A 22,844-nucleotide genomic window follows, 5' to 3' on the forward strand; every position below is an offset into this window, starting at 1 on the left:
AAACTTGTATTTGAAAATTCAAAAAGAAGTATTTGAAAATCCAAAGTGTTAATTTTAAAATTCAGAGACATGTATTTTAAATTCTATATGAAATTAGTAATGAAATTTCAAGCACAAATGTATGTATTTATTGCGTTATATAATGTTTTGAAAATTCAAACAATTTTTTAACAGTGTACGGTTGAAAAAAAGAGCGACATCCGAATCGATAATTCATAAGTTAAATAAAAATTCATAACAACATAAATAAATTAATATTATAAAACAAAAGTAATGATTAAAAATAAAATGAGCGATTGTGGTATGCACTTTTGGATTTTTTAACATTTTTTTTGAATAGCTTCAGATTTTGGTAGAATAGAAGCCTTTTGGATATCACTGCTGTAGTACTCGTTCATTTATTATCAATAAAAACATAAAATTTAATAATCTATTTTATTGTAACATGAGCGTACGATGCGTGTACTTTTGAATTTTCCAATTTTTTTTTTTTATTTTTTATATTTTATTTAAAAAATATATTATGAAAACTAATTATTACACGCCCTCATAATTACTCACAATGCATTTAGGAGTTAATATATATTTTTTAATAAAATGCAAATTAACACGCCAAAAATAATTGTGATGTTGAAAAATAGGGGGCGCTGGGGTAGTTTATTCTCACAAGGACTCGTCTTTACTAAATTTTAACTATATAATAGTTTCGAAATTTGTGTGTCGGGCTCACCGTTGAGGTTCAGTCTCAAATATGGAGGGTAAAGGGGGGCAACCCTCCATAGTACATATTCAGTATACCTCAACGCTGAGGAGGAGATGGGTACTCTCGTTGTCAAATCTGCGAGGTAACTGTCACCTCGTTATTTCGGAAATGATTAATCTCGGATCCGAAATAATCCTTTTGTCAAAATTAATAATCTGTGACGTACATATAATAAATATATGTAAGATTTTTTTTTTTTTTTCAAGGACACACTCCAAAGCTTCAGTAGAAAAGAAGACGCCTGTCAAAACTTGAGCCCTTATTATTAGTATTAAGTACTTTCTGATGGCAATTTTCTATTTCCGATTCAAATAACACGATGAAATGTTTTCTTTAAAATTGAAATTTTATAGTTAATTATTGTACCGGAAAGGCCAATACATATTCTGGTTGGAAATTGAAAACTCTCCAAAAAAGGTCCCTTATAATTTTTCGATAAGTTTACTCTTTCAAGCTATTTAGTGCCAAATTTGAATTCATAGTAAATTTCAGTATTATTTTGAATTTTTTTTGTTAAACTTTTTCAAAAATCGATTGTCAGTCGAAAAATATTAATGACTTTTGTTTTATGATAAAAAATTAAAAATTTGTTTTTCTTCCTTTATGTATACAATAATCATGGAAAAGATAATTTTTTTTCATGTAAATTACTTACGAAAAAATTTAACTTAATCCAGAAATTTTTTGTTTTATATTTTTTAGGGGTACCCCATTTTGCCCGCAGAAATTTTTTTTCTTAGCGGTAACTGAAAATTTTTTCTGTTAACTTTGAATATTATTAAAAAAAAATATTTAGCGTATTTGAGCTCTCGAAAACTTGGTATTTCTTTAAGTACCCCGTTTTGCCCCTCCCTTCCTTATATAAAATAATTATTGCCAACTAATTAGAGTAGGCTCCGTTTGTCTCTTTTTCTTCCATATTTGATTTAATAAATTTATCTAAGTAAGTTAAATCTTATAATACATGATGTCTCACAGACGTTGACAATTTTAAACAAATGTTATTCTCATAACCAAAGATAAATGGTAAGTTTATATTTGAGAATCTATGGAACGTTGTTATAATGACAGATTGATGATCTAACCGAATCCAGTCTGTATATATTTTGACTTTACTCCAACTTTAACATTCCTCTCTAATCTCATATATACATATATACATGTATATAATACCGTAACAGCTGCTTCTAATATTTTATTTTTCAAAAATTAATTATCATTAATCCCCAGAAATTTAATATACTAAAAAATTTGCGGAGTGATTGCGGATTAAATCCGGAGTGAATGCAGATTTAAATAAAATCTAGGTCCCGCTGAAATCACTCCACTGAAAAGACAAATTCCCTATTTACTCCTTATGCGAAGATTTTTTTTTATTCCGAAACTCCGAGTGACAGAATGAATTCAGATTTAAATAAAATTTATAATCACTCCGAATTCACTCCCAATTTTTTATGACAGTAAAGTTAGCGGACACTTGATAATTTTTAAAACTTTGAAATAATAAAATGAAATAAAAATAAAAAAATGCACCTTTGGAAAATTCAAAAATCAGTATACGGAAAAAAATGATGCTCAAAATTTTAATAGTTTGTAGTTTATTTTTGACTTATAATTAGTATATTTGTATACTAATATCAAGAATGGATCATTATATATTACAAAATGGCTATTATTTATATTCAAATTTGATACACATAGAAGAGCAAAATTTGTAATTTCGTATATTAAAATTAATATGAAAAAGAATCGATAAATTGGTATCGACAGTTATTTATTACTATTCAAATAAACAGAAAAGTTTTAAAAATTTACCACTTATTCGATTTATGTATATAATAAATTTATTTGTAATAACTAATAAATAACATTTTGTATTAATTATTAGTCAATAAGATAGAATTTATAAAATAAGAGTTAAAAATTTCCGGTATTTTTATGAGCAAAAAATCAGTATCTAGTATATTAATTTTTCATTTTATTATTTACCACTTATTCGATTTATGTATATTGTAAATTAATTTATAATGATGAATAAATGATATTTTAAGCTAATAATTGATCAGTGATATCGAATTTATAAAATAAAAGTTAGTAACTTTTGTAATTTTTCGGCTGAAAAAATCAGTATCTAAGATAGCAATTCTTAATTTGACCAATCATAACTTTTTAATAGATTATGTCATAGATTAATTAACTTTCACTAATAAGTCACGTATTATACCTAAAAGTAATAATATTTACTTACTTTTTGAAATAATTGATAGTAGTTTTTAGGAATCTACAAAAATTAGTAAACTACTTTGCAGTAAGTACATAATAGTACTAATTATTGGTAACAGATTCCACTTTTTACTATTATCTATTAATTTTTAATATTCTGTTTTTTCCGTGTGCATTTTTTGTGAGTGTGAATGTAGCAGACATCAGACAAATTTTAAGTTATTAATATGTAGAGTAAATAATTAATAAAATAAAATTTAAAAAAATACACATTTAAAAAATTTCGAAATTAATAAGTGAATTTTTTTAAAATATTTTTTTTTTAATTATCTACTCCATTTATTTAAAGTTTTAAATTTGTCTGATGTCTGCTACATTCACACTCATGCATTTTTTTAATGTAATTTAAAAATTGTCTTATGTCTGCTACATTTACACTCATGATTTTTTTAAGTGTAGCCTCAGAAAACTGAAAAAAAACTTTTACTTAAATAAAATATTTTATTTAAAATAAATTGAAATGAAAAACAAGTAAATAGTCAAAGGAACCATGTAATCAATAAAAAAAATCAAAGCTCGTGACCCGTGAGCATGAAGCCCCGAGGCTTTTTTGACTCGCCCAAAGTACTTACATAAAACAAAGCCTCGAACTCGATGCACGGTTAATAAAAATAAAAATAATAATAAAAATTACAAGTTTGAAACCGGCGCGCTTGCGCAAGTAGTAGTTGTCATAAAAATCCGCATGCGCGCTTTGTAAATTCAAATTACTACGCAAGCGCGCGGTCACATGATTGAGGTTAAAAGTTGCATATGTGCAGCAGAGCCGCATAATATAAAGGCACTACAGCTGCTGATGTTGCGTGTCAGTGACACTCATCTACCTCTACACAATATTTAATTTAATCCATTGAAATATATATACATATATATACTAAAAACTACTCAAATGCTGCCTGCTTCAGTCTCAGCTCAATCCTCAGTGTGGATTTTTTTATTCGCGTGTCAAGTGCTAAGTACTGTGTCTATGTAAGAGTTAAATAAGAATAGTTTATATTTTAAAGTGAGATAGATGTGAAAATGGTGTCACTCGATAGACTGCTACTGCTTCCGTGACAGCCCTCAGTCTGGCTCGTGTTCTTACTCCTGTCTGGGCTTGTTGACTAAAAAAAAAATATATATTAATATTGTTATTATTAATAATAAAAAAAAAAGTAAAAATAATAAATATGGCGTATCGTGGTGTCAAAGGTTCTGATCCTTTTGTATCAAAAACATCACGGAATGAAAGATTTGCCCAGATGTCCAAACAAGAGCAAATAATCCAGCAGAAAAAATTAGAAATTCAAGCTAAAATGCAAGATATGAAGGCCAAAGCCGCTGTTGAAGTACAAAAAAATAATTCAAACACCTCTCCTTCATCAGTTACCAAAGTCACTGCTATAGTCAAGTAAGACGCAATTTTTTAAATAATTTTTAAAGTTATGATCCTGAAGTTTGCGGACAATTACAATTTTTGAATTTTTTTCACTAATTTCTATAAAAAAAAAAACTAAAAATATGCACATGTAGAAAATTTAAAAACCTGAAGGTACAATTTTTTAAATTCATGGGTTTTAAAAAAATTCAAAAATTATTAGACCGGCTAACTTGATGATTCTGAAGTCAGCAGACAATTAAAAATATTTAGATTTTTTTTCAACAATTAAATTTAAATAAAAAATATGCACATGTAGAAAATTTAACAGACTATAAGTGCAATTTTTAAAAATATTTTTTTTCTTTCAATTTATCATTTTTTAAAAATCCTAAAATTATTAAACGTCGGCTAACTTCAGTATCATCTAACTTGAGTATCATTATAAATTTATGTACTTCTACACTGTCTAGTTTTGATTATTTAAACCACAGTTTCCTTTTTTTGTCTTTTGGAGCCAAGTATTTAGGTAACCTTGTCTTGGCTCACGTGGTGATTTATCAAAGCATATTAGGTTAACTTCTACTGCTGCTTGTCGAGAATTATAAATCAATATTTTTGTTGGTTTATATTTTACTTTAAAATAAATGACATTCATACGTATATACCATAAATTAAATTAAATATGATGTGGTATGAATTTAAATTGTATAACATGTAATGTTATGTCATGGAAGATGTTTGTAATGATAAGTGATATTAATTAAATTACAAACATGAAGATGTTTATAGACTTTAATTTATAAGTAATCATCTAGACAGATCTAGTAGTAAAGTGTACGGAGTAATCTAGATTTAAAGTAAATAGAGGTCAGTAAGAGACAGTATGTATTTATTTATAGGAAAGAAGACGAGAAGCCAGCAGCTGTAGCTACAGTAAATTTATTCGCTAATGACGGCAGTTTTCTTGACCAATTTAAAAAAATCGCATCGAATAAAACTACGAGTAAAGAACCTGCGCAGGCTAAAATTGAAGACTCGCCGCCGCCAGTATCACAGTCAAAAAAAGAGGAACGTAGTGATCGTAGCGATAGAAATTACGATAATCGTCGCTGGAACGGAGATAAAAATCGTGACTACGATCGCCGGGATAGACGAAGAAATGAATCGCGTTGGCATCAGAGGAGTGAAAGACGACGAAGTTGCTCGTCAAGTCCATCGCCACCACGACATAGATCATCGCCAAGTCCAGATCAACGTCCACCTCGTTATCACCAGCCAAACAATTTAAAATCCCAGTCGTCATCGCCATCTTCCATTCCACCGCTTATTCCTCCTTTAATACAACAAATAAATGTTCCACCTCCAAACTTAAGAAATGTACCTCCACCTCCACATCAAGTTCATATTTCTCCCTCGAAGAGTGACAATTACTCGCTTAAATTAGATCCAAGTCACCAAAGTCTTCCAATTGCATCACAAGGTATTTCATCAGTACCGCCTCGTATATCAGTACCATCAGTCCCACCTCCGCACATAATTAGACCTCCGCCTCCACCACCAGGACCTCCGATAAATACAAACGTACCACCACCTAGAATGCAATTAAATCAACCTCCACCTTCTCAATCCGCATCAGCCAACTCAATTAACTCGTCAACGTCAACGCCATCAGCTGGACACATTCCACCACCCCAATCATGCAGTATTCCTTTGACCAATTTACAACCACCCCCACCAGCACCCAGTGTTCGGTCTAATTTATTACCACCGATGTCACAAATGCCACCCAATATGATTAAATTGAATCAAAATTCTGTTTCAAATGTACCGCCGCCACCTCCACCGCCAGTAATACCGCCACCATTGATTATGACGAAACCACCCCCGGTTCATAACTCAACTATTAATTCAGTACCTCCACCAAATTTAAATATTCCGCCGCCTAATGTCCCATCAATTGCTAGTGTACCATCATTACCTAATGTCCCGACGCTATCGAGTGTACCACCACCTCCATTGATCACCGGTGCTAATCATACGACAGCAGCTCATTTATTACCGACAACTTATCCAATTAAAAATCAAATGCAATTATCTGTTGTGCGGCCTAGTGTTAATGTACAGCTGCCCCCGCCTGTACAACCACCTCTTTCTTCATCAGATATTTTTGGTGAGTACCATTAATTAAATTATAAATATTTGTACATAATTGACTATTTAATTAAATGCTACTTCAATTATTATCAATAACTTTCATTTCAATTTAAAGAGAATTTATTAAACTTATTAACAGTCCAAATTCAATATCAAATCAATATATTTGTTTATATTTTTTTTTTATATTACTTGAAATTTTTCGAGTCATGAATTGATTAAAATTAAAATCACAATTTATTTTTATTTTATTTTATTCTATTTCATTTAAATTATCGCAGTTGTTTATGTTAATTTATTTTAAATAATACAATTTAGTAGGGAATAATTATTTTAAAAACTATAACTTTTGATTAAAAATTTTTTTTTCATTTATAATAATTTTTCGAATATTTTCAATTTCATACTGAGACTTAACAAGTATCAAAATTAAAAAAAAAAGTTAGTACTGTATTTTAAAAATTTTTGTAATTATGGGAAAAATTAATACTGAGCGGGAACGATCGCTTGACATAGTGGACAGTCCTACGGGCTTTTCAAATGCATCACTTGGCAAATTAATTACTTCACTGCGAAAAATCTATTATTATGGACATGTTTAAGAAAAAATTTTCTTTTTTGGTTTGTTATTATTTTTTTTTTACTATGTAATATTGCAGTATTACTGATTATTGTTGGTTGTAAAATAACTGGCAGACTTCCGACGTCTTTCAAGTATTTTTTATTCTTTGGTAATATTTCGTGAGTTCATTACTCACATCTTCAGACCATTACTACAATTTAATTATGTTTTATTACATGATAAATTTAAAATTAACAATAGTTATTCTATAATTTAGTTATTTTACTCACATTTTATCAATTTATAATTTCTCTATTCAGTAGCACGACTTGTAGTTCGCGGATAAAATATCCCCGACAAAATATCCGCGATAAAATATCCGAATACAAATTATCCGATAGACAAAATATCCCCGGACTAAATATTCAAGAGACAAAAAATTTGTGACAAAATATCCTGCCGATAAATCTTATTCGAAAAAATATATTTTAAGTGAAAAAATAATTAATGGTTTTCGATAAACGGGTACCGTACCATTCAAAGCATATGTGATGATCTATTTTTAATATCACACACTCAAATTTTATGTGCAAATATATTAAACGTTTCTGATAAAAGGGTACCGTACTATTTATATTAAAAGTATTTATATTATAAGATATTTTAGCGAGGATATTTTATCTATTGAGTATTTAGTCCGGAGATATTTTGTCTATCGGATAAAATGTATTCGGATATTTTATAGCGGATATTTTGTCTTTGGATAATGAGTGGCGGTACCCTCTATTCAAAATGTAAGTAAAATAACTAAATTATAGAATAACTATTGTTAATTTTAAATTTATCATGTAATAAAACATAATTAAATTGTAGTAATGGTCTAAAGATGTGAGTAATAGACTCACGAAATAATACCAAAGAATAAAAAATACTTGAAAGACATCGGAAGTCTGTCAGTTATTTTACAATCAACAACAATTAAAACAGATCAAAAAGATATCTATATTGAAAAATTATTATAAACAATAATTTACTGATTATGTTTAGTTTTCTTCAGAGGCACATCTTCTGCCCATAAATATATTTTTTTTTTCTGTATTTTGTTGTAAGAGTTACCCCGTAATTGGCTACGGCTGTTGGGTTTATTGCTAAATCAATAAAATAAAATAAGTACCGAGACCAATAACCGGACAGCCTCTAATAGCAAGACAACAATTATTTTAGTTGATCAATTGAAAAAACAGAAGTATAATTATAATTATCATTTATTGTTTGCAGTCTATTTATTTATATTAATGTAAAAATCATTAAAAACTTTCAAGTAGTTTTATTTATTGTCCGTCTTCTGGATTTTTATTATTTTTCAAATTTTTATTTTTCTTTATAACGAATTTTTGTTTACTTTTATTCTTTATTTATTTATTTATTTTTTTCTTTATTCCTCTACTCTATTTTTACATCTATCGAAATTTTTTCAAATTAAATATGTTCCCATTTTGTAATTAGTCTTTACACAAACTTTATAATTCCCTGATCTGTTTTACTATTACTCTCGTTACCGTTAAATCAATGAATTTAAATACCAATTATTTGTTAAAATTAAAAAAATTTTCATCACTACGTCTAGTGACTTAGATGCGATTTCGAAAGTTTTGTTCTCATAAAGATAAAGTTAATAATAATTATTAATTATTATTTCAGTAGGTTGTCAGGAAGCTGAACAATTGGCACGAATTGTTGCAGACTGTGGTGACGCAATTGAACAAGAAGTACGCGAGAAGAATTTACAAGATCCTAAACTATGGTAACTACTGTCCTCACTGATGAATTATTGCATTATTTATCTATCTATCTATTTATATATTTATATTCTAACGCTTTATATTACGCTTGCTTTTATTCTATTTACTCTGACATCTGCATTATTATTTTACCCATTTTTTATTTTTACCTCCCTCTTTATGTCTCTTATTAATTGACTTTTCTAATTGTTTTAATTCAAGTTATGCAATCCACTCTATTATTTCGAATAAATTGTGCAGTCAGTGTTATCTTGTTGCATAAAAAATTTTTTTTCTTTCTCTATTAAATAAAATCGTAAGATTTTGTAGATTGTCATGTTAACTTTTATTACCATTTAATTAATAATGTCACTTTTTATTCGCTTAGTGTAATATAAACACAGTATGTAATTCTTTAGACAATCGTCATTTTACGGCATGATAAGTCAAGTAAGAACTTTATTACTCTATTAACACTGGGATTATTTAACACTCATTAGCACGGTATTATTTTTACAACAAAGCATAGAAATATTTTTGTTTGGATATTTTAGACAGAAAAATATTTAAATATTTAATAATTGTTTTTTTTATTATTCATTTAAATTATTAGGTAATATTTACTGAAAAATGTGATAATTTTAAAAGTAATATAAAAGGAAGGGGATCATTACTTAAACTGAGATAAAGATAATATGAGATATAAAGTCTTTGTTCTATTTATTTTATTTATCACAAGAGCTAGAAGTTTTTTTTACTTATAATTTACAAAAAATTTTTAAACTTTACAGAAAAATTAAAATTATTTAATAATAATAATGAGCGCAATTATTTAAAAAATTTATGAGATTTAAAAGTAATTAAAAAAGAAAAAAAATCTGAAAACCGTCTGACCCTGCGGGCCAGCCCCAAAATTTCCTGCTGTTTTCGAGCTCAGAGAGCTCGTAAACATTATTACTTGTAAATTTTTGAGCTCTTCGAACTAAAAAATTTGTTAGGCCGATAAAACATACCTTCACTGAAAAATTATAATTTTTGTCCGACGATATCTTTGGAACGAATGAACTGATTTGAACGTTCTTGGTGGCAATCGAAAGGGCTCAACAAGATTTAAAACTGATCACATTTTTAGGCGAATCGGGCAAGTGGTTTATAAGTTACACGCAAAAAACAAAAAAAAATTTTTAATTTTTATTCTTCGTATAACTCGTAAACTACACTAATGCAAAAAATTAAAGGAGCAGAAAAATTTTATAAATTTTTTAGTGAGTTTTGGAAGGCTGTAACTTGGTAAAAAATGATCGTATCGAGATTTTAAAAAAAGCATTTTACAGCTTGAAATCTCTAGTTTTGGTGCATTTTTTCAAAATTTTTTAAAAGCTTCTCTTATTGCGCAAACATGAGAAATACCGCGAGACAAAATGTACATGACCAATCTACCCCAAAATCTAATCAATTTTAAGTTTTGGTGAGCCCTGTCGATTGCCACCAAATACGTTCAAATTGGTTGATTCGTTCCAAAGATATCGTCGGACAAGAAAAAGTTCACACACACGCACACATACACACGGACGTCCATTTGGGAATAGACAAAATAGCTTCCTAGGACCTCAAAACGTCAACATCTGATGAAAACTCGATTTTCGAAAATCGGATCCAAACCAATAACTTCTCTTTTTTTGAAAATTTGCAATTTTTTTAGCGGGAAGTTAAAAAAGAATTACTTACAGTTGATGTCAATTCAGAGTTTAACGAAAATTGGAAAATAGATTTCAGTAAAATCTTCATGTCATTTTTACAATTTGAATTTTCAAATTTTTGTAGGCTGAAATTTATTAACCCAAATTTCGTTTAACTGCTAATTGATATCAACTGTAAATAATTTTTTTTTAATTCTGTCTGGGCGAAATTGTAACTGCGTTGCCCTTTTTTCAATTAATGCTTAAACTTTTTTAAAATTAATTATTAAAATTTTAATACGGTCATTACAATTGAAAGTCTTTCAATATTTTAAAAAAGTGGAGAACACTGTCTAAGAATGCCCTTAATGTCTCCTGTTAAATTTGTTCTTTTATGGGTTACGTTTGAGAATTAGGCCATTGACTTGCTGATGAAATTTTTTTCAAATCAACAAGTATAAAATTAGATTTTTTCTTCCTTTAAATAACTAGAGCCGTACGATGCATAATTACCAAGTAAATATATAATGAATTAGTAGGGAGTCTAAAAAATTTTCTATGCTTTTCCGTTGTAATTTCATACTTTTGTATCGTCATTAATTATTGAAGCAAAAAAAAACTGTCATTTAAAATATTTATTTGTCTAATAAAATATTTACCAATTTATTTTTTAATCAGTACTGTGCTGATGATAATTTAATTTATGAAAGCTTATGGGGTGCTAAAATATTAAGTGTTTTTATTACACGGAGAGAAAAGAATAGTAATGATTATCATTCTACATAGTAATCAGTCTCCTTTTTTTGAAAAATGGCAAAAATTGCTATCTAACATGGGAATTAGGACTATGTAGAATGTTACTGAGCCCCATGCTTGAATAACTGTCATTAGTTTAGTAAATATATAAGACAACGAAGTAAACAAACTAAATAAATAAATTATTTCCCAAGTAGGACACTTGCCTTTGTGACATCTATAAGATATCAGTTTTTAGGCTGTCTTTTGACATATCGATAAGGCACCAATACGTTGACAAAACGATCATAAATTTATGTCACCGAAAAAATATCTACTCAAAAGACAACACAAGTGACGACAAAAAGTCAGTTACAAATAATGGTAAAATAAGTCATTTAAATGACTGTTTAATTGACATAAGACAGAAAAAACGACACAAATTTTCTCAATTCAACAATTCGATTCGAGATTCGCCTCGAAGATTTGAAATGTTCGAATAGTTCGAAAGATTTGAACTTTTTTAAATCTCACGTTTATTGAATTTATGATGATATGGATTATTGAACGGAATATAGTATAGTGCCGGATAGCTCAACTGGTAGAGCACTCGGCGCGATACCGAATTTTAAGTTAATTCCAGGTACAAATATAATAATATAATAGTTTTCAATTTAATTAAGCCATAAATACTAAATTTCTCAGATGCAAAAGTATTATTTACCGAAGATTCGAAAAAATTTCGAACTATTCGAATCTTCCGAACTATTCGAATATTTCAAATTATTCGATATTCAACTCGAATATCGAATCGAATCTAATTATTCGATTTCATTCGATTCGAACAAGATTCGCACACCCCTAATTTAAGGGGATACGCTACCGGACCTCTTTCTCACAGAAAAATAAACGGAACTATCTTTGTTGCACTCGTTGAGTAAATGAGAATTTTAAAACAATTTTTCTCGGAGACGAATTAGAATTTTTGAAAATACGAAATTTCTAGCCCTCTGTTAAGGTTTTAAAAAACGCTAAAGACTCTCTATTTTAGGTTTCTAGTGTTGGTCCGTAAATTAATTTGAATTGAAAATCGGTTACCGTTACCCCTTAAAGTAACTTGAGTTATTTATTTTGTCGTAACCTTATTTACTAAATACAAAATAAATAAAAGATCGTAAATGCTGTTAGGTAACATTGTATTCATGTCCATTTACATAGTTCTCTCGTCAATGTAGTATGGTAATCATTCCTATGCTGACATAGCTAACGTTACCATGTAGAATGGGGGGATTACTCTGTCCCGTGACTCTTGACGCTAAAAAATCTTCATTGCTATGTAACATAGTAATGGTTACCATTCTACATAGGAATTACCCGTGTAAAAAAAATTGTTAAAAAAAGGTTAAAAAGGTGTTTACTAGTCTAAACTTCAAAACGTGACACAACGACGAACTTTTTTTGAACGTTTTTTAAACTTTTGAAAATTCCGGGGAAAAATCATAAATGTCCTAATATTATTAAGATAAGATAAAACGAAAAATGGTCAAAAATAGTTCGAAATCCGTTTTTTCTGAACGAATTGTGTACTGAAAAATGTTAATTTGTAGTATTAAGTCAATTTTTTTTTCTGTGCATTTTTAGAAGTTTGAAAATCGTTTGAAAAAAGGTCGTCATTGTGTCAAGTTTTGAAGTTTAGAATAGTCAACACTTTTTTAACCTTTTTTCAACAATTTTTTTTACATGGGTAGAACTATTCTTTTCTCTCCGTGATATTTGTCTAAAAAATTTATAAGCTAAAAAATATATTATATTATAAATAAATTTAAAGAAATAATATTTTTAATTGCTTGCTTAGTAAATAGCCTTTAATTATAGTTATGTAAATATAAATATTTAATTATTATTATTATTATTATTATTCATTGATATTAATCTCAATAGATAAATTTATTATTTAGTTAATTTTAGATATATATTTAAATTAACATCCTTTATATATTTATTCACTTTTTTACAAATAACACAATTAAACTTTTTATTCACGATACGATTGTAAATAAATTTTTTAAATTATTATTGATACGATATTAAGTGTATCGTAATGCAAATGAAAAAAATATTTTATTTTTTTTTATTTTACAAAAGTAAATAACACAATAAAATAATGTTAGGAGTAAATCTTACTTGACAGCGTTTTAAGTATTGTTTTAATCAAGGTTTCTGCACCAAAAGCAAAGTGCAGCGTACCTGCAGTACAGAGGATTGGTGGCCAAGTATCGTGCTGAGAAAGCGGGAAAAGATGCTAGAGGAGGTTCAGCTGGTGGTGGCACTACTGGAAGCGGTGCTGAGCCTTATTGTCCTGAAGATGCTCTTAGTGATAACGATGACATTGATAGAGTATCTAATAAACATATCTTACAAAGTGGTATGTCAACAATTTTCTTTTTTTTTTTTTTTTTTTAATATATACAGTAGGGTGAGCCAAAAAAACCAACCTATCGAATTTACGTCTTAAAAAGGATCTATATATCGAGAAAAAAATTCTCCCATTGGGCAAACTTTTTAGCTCAATTTTAAAAGGTGTCGGTAGCCATCTGAAATTTCCCATTTAAATAGCATGCAAAAAAATTTTTTTGATTAAAAATATTATAACTTTTGAACCGAGTGAGATAAAAATTCGGCTCTAGAATATTCTTGTATGGCATTGAATTTCTTTACAAAAAGTCCTAGGAGTCGAATTTGTAAACTTGATATTTCGTATACTAACAGGCTATCAAAGTCTAGAGTAAACAGAATCATACAAATTTAAGGTTTTATTTGGATTTTCCAAATACTTTTCTTTTATTGTGATCGATAGCAAAATATTATTTTTTACAACGTGGATATTGTTGGTGATTTCATTGCACTACATGTAGAACAAATTTTCTCGTAGTATTGATATGTTTAATAATAAAACCTTAAATTTGTATGATTCTGTTTACTATAGACTTTGATGGCCTGTTAGTATACGAAAAATCAAGTTTACAAATTCGACTCCCAGGACTTTTTTTAAAGAAATTTAATGCCATACAATAATATTCTAAATCCAAATTTTTATCTCACACGGTTCAAAAGTTATAATATTTTTAATAAAAAAAAATTTTTTTGCATGTTATTTAAATGGGAAATTTCAAATTACTACCGACACCTTTTAAAATTGAGCTAAAAATTTTGCCCAATGGGAGAATTTTTTTCTCGATATATAGGTCCTTTTTAAGACATAAATTCGATAGGTTGGTTTTTTTGGCTCACCCTAATATACAGGGTAGAACAGGGGAGAAGAGGGTCAATTGAACCAATAAGCTTAAAAAATCGAAAAAAATAAACAATGAATCGTCCTCATGGAATTATGTTTTAATACACTAAGCCTGGTAACATGACTTTATCTCTCTGGACAAAATCTGTCCGACAAAATCTCTCCAGGATAAAATTTCTGAAATTATTTTTATGTCCAATCCCTGATGGCCATACTATCACTTCAAAAATTTGACGTTCAATGATTTTGATTAACTTCACAGTAAGATTACGTCAAGTTCTTGCAATTGACGATGATGTCAAGTTTGGGCTGGGAATTTCCCATGATTTCATACGTGTATGTGTAACACATGCTATTTATTTATGATATACACATAAAATGTGAACAAAAAATCTGAATACGATTCCAGTCGTAAGTGTAAAAATTATTATAATTACATAGATTATTATAAGATCTTGTTTATAGAGATCGTGTTCAACAGATTTTGTCCCGGAGAGATTTTGTCGGGGGAGATATTATGGTGGAACCACTAAGCCTTAGTCTGACCGAGGTTTGGAATCATTATGATGATTTAATTTTAAAAAATTCAAGTTTTTGTGTTCTTACACAGAAAATACAATGTAGTAGTGGCAACTCTTTGGGACAGTACTGAGTACTATTCCGGACAGTAGTGGATATAGTCTATAGTAGTGGATCCAGTCTAGATAACACACAGTACTGTCTAAAATTTTTTTTTACAAAAAGTACTCAGTACTATCCCAGAAAGTTGCCACTACTATATTGTTTTTTCTGTGTAGACATGTCAACTTTTGTTTCAGCTCTTGAAAAATTGTTTAACCCTTCGGCCCTCGCACTAGAAGCGCGGCGCCGCAATTTTAATTAAAAGATCATTTGTAACGAAAATAAATTTCCTAGTCTTTAAAAATTTTATAAGTTTTGTCCACTATACTTTTTAGTATCGAATGAATTAATAATAATTATCTTTCCGATATTTAAAAAATTTTTTAAATAATTTTTTCTGTTGGAAAACCTGAGAATCGCGTCGATTTGCTGCTCATTTAATTCATCTCTTTTTTTTTTAATATTCATCTAAAAAAAATTGTTAAAATATTACTGCTTCAATTGACCCCTTTCTCCCCTGCCATTTTTGGCCATTTGAGGGCCAGTTTTGGACACTTGAAAAATTTAAATAAAGTAATTTGTAAAAGATGCTATAACATAATTAATTTTTAAATGCGTACAAAAATACTTTTTGTGATAAAAATATATTTTACTGATGATCATCAGCAGCAAAACAATGAGCAAGACAATTGCAAAAACCACCAGCAAGACAATTGTCTTGCTATTTGTCTTGCTGATGATCTTGCTTATTATCGTGCTGATAATCTTACGGACATATTTTTTTTTACAACCCAATTTCGACGTTCTTTTATGGCATTCGATATTTGAATAGGGTAAGAGCACCAGCACCCAGCCGACCCAGCCCCAAACCAGTAGCCAGCGACCTCATGTTAAATTATATCTATATATATTTTGAGCCAATGTTAAAGGATATGACCGACTGGCTACTGATTAGGGGCTGGGTACTGGTGCTCTTATCCTATATCTTTTAATTTAATTCACGTGAATTTTCTCTCGATTGTCATTTTGATATAGAAAAATTTGCGTGAATTTTTTTCTTTTATTCTTATTGTTAAGCACAAACTTCCGTACCCTGATGATCATCAATCGAGTCAATTCTTGAATAAAGAATACTCATTTTGGTCTATTTTTTCTTTTGCTTACAGATAATAATGTTAAGGAAGACAGTAAAGAAGAACGAAAACGTAAAAGACGGAGTCGTTGGAGCGAACCCGAACACCAATTTCCTGTTCCTGGTGTAAAAAGACAAGCAGATGCATTAGCAAACGTTAATCAACAACAAATACGTCCACCTGGAATTGTAATATCGGGGCAACCTGGTCAAGGTCCTGCTTTATTGCCACCAAAGATACAAAATAACAAAAATAAAAATCCTATGCTGTCTAAAATTTGTCGTAATGATCCGGCGTTAGCTCAGTATGCAAGACAAACCTACGGTACCTTGGATCTAAGTGAAGAGCAATGGAAGAAAGCTGAAGATCACTACAAGGTTTATATTCATAATTTTTTTTTTTTCTATTAATTTATATTTAAGGGATATAGCCGCTGTGAAGATCCAAAAAATAGGTGATTTTCGGGAGTTTTTTTTACTGGGATAGTAAAGGAATTTGGGGATCGGGTTTCTTTTTTTTTATAAAGTAAACGTTGAAGATAATTCTCCTAAATTTTTATTAAAAAATATCATGTTGTTACAAATTTATAAGAATTTTTGTGGAGCACCAAAAAAATTTCCCCCACCACGGTCTCATCTCTAACTCAAAAACGGATTATCAGAAACAAAAAAACTAAACCGCGTTGTAATCTGTATGCATGTGGTTATCGTTGCACCTATGGGATTTTGAAAATTTGGATTTGAAGAAAAATGGCGACATTAAAAATTTTTTCGTTTTTTTTCTCATTTTTTTGGATTTAAATAGCCCTAAAAAATCTTAAAAATCAAAATTTTCAAAATCCCCTACGTGCAACTTTAGCTACTGAATAGACGAATACGGAAAAAAATTGCGAATCGGTTGATATTTATGCAAATTACAAATGCGATCAGTTCAAAAAAAGTAGTTTCGAGAAAAACGCGTTCAAAGTTTTTACTCGATGCATCGGTCAGTTGACGCGCTGTCACAAAAAAGACTATAACTTAAAAAATATTCGGAATTTTCATATAAAACTCAAGATACAAATTTTTGAATATATAAAATTTTTTTTTTTGAAATTTCACAGTGGCTATCCCCCGTAAAGGATCTGCTGTCTTTTAAAAATTGAGGATTATTTTTTTTTCATTGAACTAAATAATTTTAAATATATATTCGAACTAGTATTAATTACTGCGGTTTTTAAATGCTGGGTGATTGCTGTATAATAGTTAATTAATTTAAAATTTATGATATACATTTAAATTTATTGACTTGGTAGTTGTATTGATTTCCGGCACACTGTTATCTTTAATTAAAACAACTAGAAATTTAAGTTTAAAATTTTTTTTTTTATCTGTCGGACTAATTAAATTTTTATGTTATTATTAATTTAAATATTTTACCATAAATTTATGAATATTTATATTCATTTTTTTGTAAACAAAACTTTCGGGAATATTAAATTTATATTTACCTTTGTGTGAAATTATACAATAATTTTATTTTAGACTTTTAATTTATATTTATATCTACATATTTATTTATATATATATATTCTCTAATATCGTCAAGTCAACAAAATAATAGTTACTGTCAGTGAAATTTTATTCCATTGGACATAAATTTAATATGGAAAAATTCTACAAATATTTCATGCGATAAAAAAAAATTCATTTAAAAAAATCGGATTCCTTTAAAATAAATCCGCAGATTTAATTTATTAATTAATTATCAATAATTATATATATTTATAGATAAATTTATTGTATCAAAATTTGCTTAAAAAACGTGAAGAAGTAAAGCGTCTGGAATCGCAAGGAAAACATAAATATGAATATGACAGCGATGAAGAGACTGAAGGCGGGACGTGGGAACATAAATTGAGATCCGCTGAAATGGAAGCTACGCAAATGTGGGCGGAAGAATTGACAGCACAGTCCGAGGGTAAACATCACATTGGTGATTTTTTGCCACCCGATGAACTTAAAAAATTTATGGAGCAGTACAGTGCTCTGAAACAAGGCAAAGAACCAGATCTTAGTGATTACAAAGAGTTTAAATTAAAGGAAGACAATATAGGTTCGTATTTATAACAAATAAAATTTATAAATTAATTGACTAACTATAGATCTTTAGTAATTAAATATATTAATTAATATTTAAGGTTTTAAAATGCTACAAAAACTCGGTTGGTCCGAAGGCCAAGGACTTGGTAGCGAAGGTAGCGGTCGTATTGAACCTGTAAATAAGTAAGTTTCTATTTATTTATTTATTAATTGTTAATTATTAGTCGATTGAATTATCAATTATTGATTAATTAAAATTTTTAATTAGAGCAACTAGTAGGTTGGATAGCTCTGGTTTGGGTGCAGAAAGACCGGATAATATTTCACGCGATGATGATGAATTTGATGCATACAGAAAACGGATGATGCTCGCTTATAGATTTAGGCCGAACCCTTTGGTAATTAATTCAGTTGATAATAAAAAATATTTTATTATCACTATTGTTATTTAAGGAGGGAAGCTGGTCTGAGATACAAACAAAAGACCATATTTTTGTGATTTTTTTTTCAGAGTACATTCTTTATTAAAATTCTTACAATTTGTAACATTATTAGGCATCATTCCAAGAATATTCTCCTAAATTTTCAGAAAAAAATATTGAAAAATGAGCCAGTGGTAGAGGGGAGAGCCGATTCACTTAAAAAAAAGTCTCCATGCCGTAGGCAGGATAACTCATGACTGCCTCATCTGAAATAAAAAAACCAAAAAGATTTCTTGAGTGCGTAAGTTTATCTTGGATTTGAACGAATGAATAAACAAAATATTTATTTTTGAATTTTTGTTAAAGGTGCGATTAACAAACTCGGATTTTTACCAAAAATTCCTCCTTTTGATTAATTAACAAATAAGTAGTTATTGAAAAAAAATAATCCTTCGTTCAAATCTAAGATAAACTTATGTACTAAAGATATCTTTTTAGTTTTTTGATTTCAGATGAGGCAGTCATGAGTTATCCTGCCTACGGCATGGAGACTTTTTTTTAAGGTGACTCGATCGAGTTGAAAAGTTTCAGCATTATTTCAAACTGATTAGGCTTAACTAAACCTTAAATGAAGCTGACTGCGCTGAACTGAACCTTACTTGAAACTGACTACGCTTAATTGAGCCTTAAATTAAACTGTTCAGCCTTTCAGTTGAAATTATTTTCAAACTGATCAGCCTGCTAGTGGAATTAAGTTAAAGCTGGACTGACGTGAAATTTTCAGGCTGTTGTAAAACTGAACAGCCTACTATATAATTGAAAAGACACTGAATTCAAGCTGAATAACCTGACGGTTATTCAGTTCAAAACTAGCTTAACTTTTAAGCTTATTTTCGAACTGAATAAACTGCTATTTAACTAAATTCAGACTTGAATTGAAACTGCCACACTGTCATCATAGGGCACAATTTCGACCTGAAGAACCTCAATTCTGCACTGATTTGAAGCTGATCACACTGCTACAATTAAACATATTTTTAACCTGAAGAGCTTGATTTGACGCTTTTGTCAAACTGAATAGCCTGACTAATTGATTTTATTTTCAAGCTTAATTTAAGCCTGATGGTCCTGAAAAGTTAAATATGACGACCTTTCAGCCTGAGTTCAGACTCATTTTTTAATGTATTTTAAATAGCCACTTTTTATTTTTTTCTACTGGTAGTTAGCAGTTTATTCAGTCTGAATTAATGCTGAAACTTTTCGACGATCGTCTCTCCCCACTACCACTGGCTTATTTTTAAATATTTTTTTACGAAAATTTAGCAGAATATTCTTGGAATGATGCTCAATAATGTCACAAATTTTAAGAATTTTAATAATGAAGGTACTCTAAAAAAATCACAAAAAAAATGGTCTTTTTTTTGTATCTCAGACCAACTTCCCCCCTTAAGTTGTAGCATTTACTAAATTTTCTATTATTTTTTTAGAACAATCCACGAAGGCCTTACTATTGATTCGATAATCAAAAAATGATGGCCGATAATTAAAAAAAAAACTGTAACACCAATGATTAAAAAAAGTTTTTACAAAATTGACAAACAAAAGAGAGTAATATTATTTTATATAATTAATGTTAATATCTTCTGAAGATAATTAACAAGACGTGCTGCTAATTAATGTGTCGTTAGTTAATAAAAACGTAAATTTGTTTATAATTGACTTTATAAAATTATTATTAATAATTGTTAATAAATATTAAAAATAAAAAAATTCTTTTTGTTGTTTATTTATTTATTTTATTTAAATAAAAGGTCAAATGTGGAAAGGTCAATGTGAAAGAAGCGATATGGAAAGTTGAATGAAACTAAGTAGACAGATAGAGAAAGTCTCTCGAATTAACACTGATGATTATTATTTTTTTAACGTCTCATTAAAATTGAATGTCATTTTTTATTTCATTTTTACTAGGTCATTGACATCTTATTAATTGTTGAGATTTTTAATTAACTAAGTTATTTAATTAAATAAACAGTTAATTCACTTACATATTTTTCACTCTTGTTAATTTTTTTTTACTTAAAATTTTAATTTAATTGAAAAAAAATTTTTATCGTCTTGTCTTAATTGACGATTTAGTTAATTGGCAAATTAATTAATTTCTTTGGGAATAAATTTTAGGTAAAAATTAAATCGTTAAAATAATTTAATTATCTTATTAATAGTCATTATACGTTATCTAATTACATCTATTGTTATCCGTAATTAATTTTCCCGCCGTTTACTCGGCAGTTAATTTTTTCTTTTTTTTTCGTTAATTAGCGCAAGATAATTATGCACATAAATTTTTTATTGACTGGACGGTTATATGAAAAATCAAGTAAATATTTATAATAAATATATAATACTGTTTAAAAAAAAAACGACTAATTTTTTATTTCTTCATTATATCGAAAATATTGTTGGAAATGACGGAAAAAAAATATTGTGACAGTTTGAGCTCTTAATATTAAAATTAACAACTCCAGCATGGCAATTTTCAATTTCCCGTTTAAATAACATGGGAAAATTTTTTTTTTTAACTTTGGAATTTTATCACTCATGAGCGAATCAGTGTATCGGAAAAAACAATGACTACTTTTGTTGCAAATTAAACGCTCTACAAATAATCGCGTGCCAAATGCCAAAAGGGCGTATAAAAGTTATACGCCCTTTTGGCTTTGAAGAACCAAAAGGGCGTATAATTTTTTTGTTTTTGGTGTCAATCGTTTTGTAAACATGTTCTAAGTCTAAAAAAAAAAAAAAATTTCCAAACCCAAAAGGGCGTATATCTTTAGATACAAAGATACAAAGATCTAAAAATATACGCCCTTTTGGCGATAGTACGTCAAACATTTTTTTTCTGCAGATCTTTACGTTTCCAGCGATTCTAAAAAAAATTACAAAAAAAATTTTTTTATACGCCCTTTTGGCATGGAACCCTATCTAACTGCTGTAATACGCCCTTTTGGCATTTGGCACGCGTAATGTCTCTTATCATTTTTCGAAAAATTAAAATTTTCAAAAGTTATTTAAGGTCAAAGTTGGATTCACAGTAAATTCTAGTATTATTTAACTTTTTCGGCAATACTATCAGATTTATTATAAAATGTCACAGAATCTTTTTTGTAGACAATTTTATTTGCTACAAATTAGCTCAGTTAAAGTTTTTTGAAATTCCGCATTGTTTTCAAGTTATTTCCATTTTAATGTCAAGCTTTTAAAAAAAATTGTGTTCTCATCGATTTCAAGAGCTTGTCGTTAAAATGAAAATAACTAGAAAACTATACAGAATTAGAAAAAATTCTATCAGAGGTGATTTGTAGGAATTGAAATTGTCTACAAAAAAGATGAAATGACATTTTATGATTAGTCTGATAGGATTACCGAAAAAGTCAAATAATACTAGAATTTACTGTGAATTCAACTTTGACTTTGAATAACTTTTGAAAATTTAAATTTTTCGAAAAGTGATAATAGACATTATTTGTAGAGCGTTGAATTTTCAACAAAAGTAGTCATTGTTTTTTCCGATACACTGATTCGCTCATGAGTGATAAAATTTCCAACAATATTATCGATATAATAAAGAAATAAAAAAGTTGTCATTTTTTTTTTTAACAGTCTAATATATATTGAACATATTTGCCTGCATTAGATTGTGTCCAAAAAATCGGCTACTTTTTTAACTTCCCGCTAAGAAAATTGTAAATTTTCAAAAATTCGGGAAGTTATTGGTTTCGTTCCGATTTACGAAAATCGAATTTCCATCAGATGTCGACGTTTCGAGGTCCGAGGAAGCTATCCTGACTAATTTCACGATGATGTCCGAGTGTATGTATGTGTGTACGTACGTACGTATGTATGTATGTAAATATTCATAACTCTTGAACGGATGAACCGATTTTGATCGTTGAGGTGTCATTCGACGCGGCTTGT

General features: G+C 28.8%; 1 protein-coding gene across 2 annotated transcripts; it reads left to right on the forward strand.

Moving 5' to 3' along the window:
- Positions 1 to 3,833: 3,833 nt before the first annotated feature.
- LOC130665214 (uncharacterized) lies at positions 3,834 to 20,641 on the forward strand. Of its 2 annotated transcripts, none has more exons than XM_057465530.1 (9): positions 3,834 to 4,436; positions 5,306 to 6,576; positions 8,827 to 8,926; positions 13,534 to 13,742; positions 16,400 to 16,743; positions 18,136 to 18,460; positions 18,546 to 18,630; positions 18,716 to 18,845; positions 20,357 to 20,641. In XM_057465530.1, the coding sequence occupies exons 1-9, from the start codon at positions 4,216 to 4,218 to the stop codon at positions 20,381 to 20,383; spliced, it is 2,712 nt and encodes a 903-aa protein (XP_057321513.1). In that variant the 5' UTR covers positions 3,834 to 4,215; the 3' UTR covers positions 20,384 to 20,641. The 2 variants fall into 2 exon arrangements, with proteins under 2 accessions (XP_057321513.1, XP_057321505.1); XM_057465522.1 differs by having other exon boundaries at positions 3,835 to 4,436; positions 8,824 to 8,926.
- Positions 20,642 to 22,844: the final 2,203 nt, after the last annotated feature.

The sequence above is a fragment of the Microplitis mediator genome, chromosome 1 (genome assembly GCF_029852145.1).
Source record: "Microplitis mediator isolate UGA2020A chromosome 1, iyMicMedi2.1, whole genome shotgun sequence".
Taxonomy (NCBI): domain Eukaryota; kingdom Metazoa; phylum Arthropoda; class Insecta; order Hymenoptera; family Braconidae; genus Microplitis; species Microplitis mediator.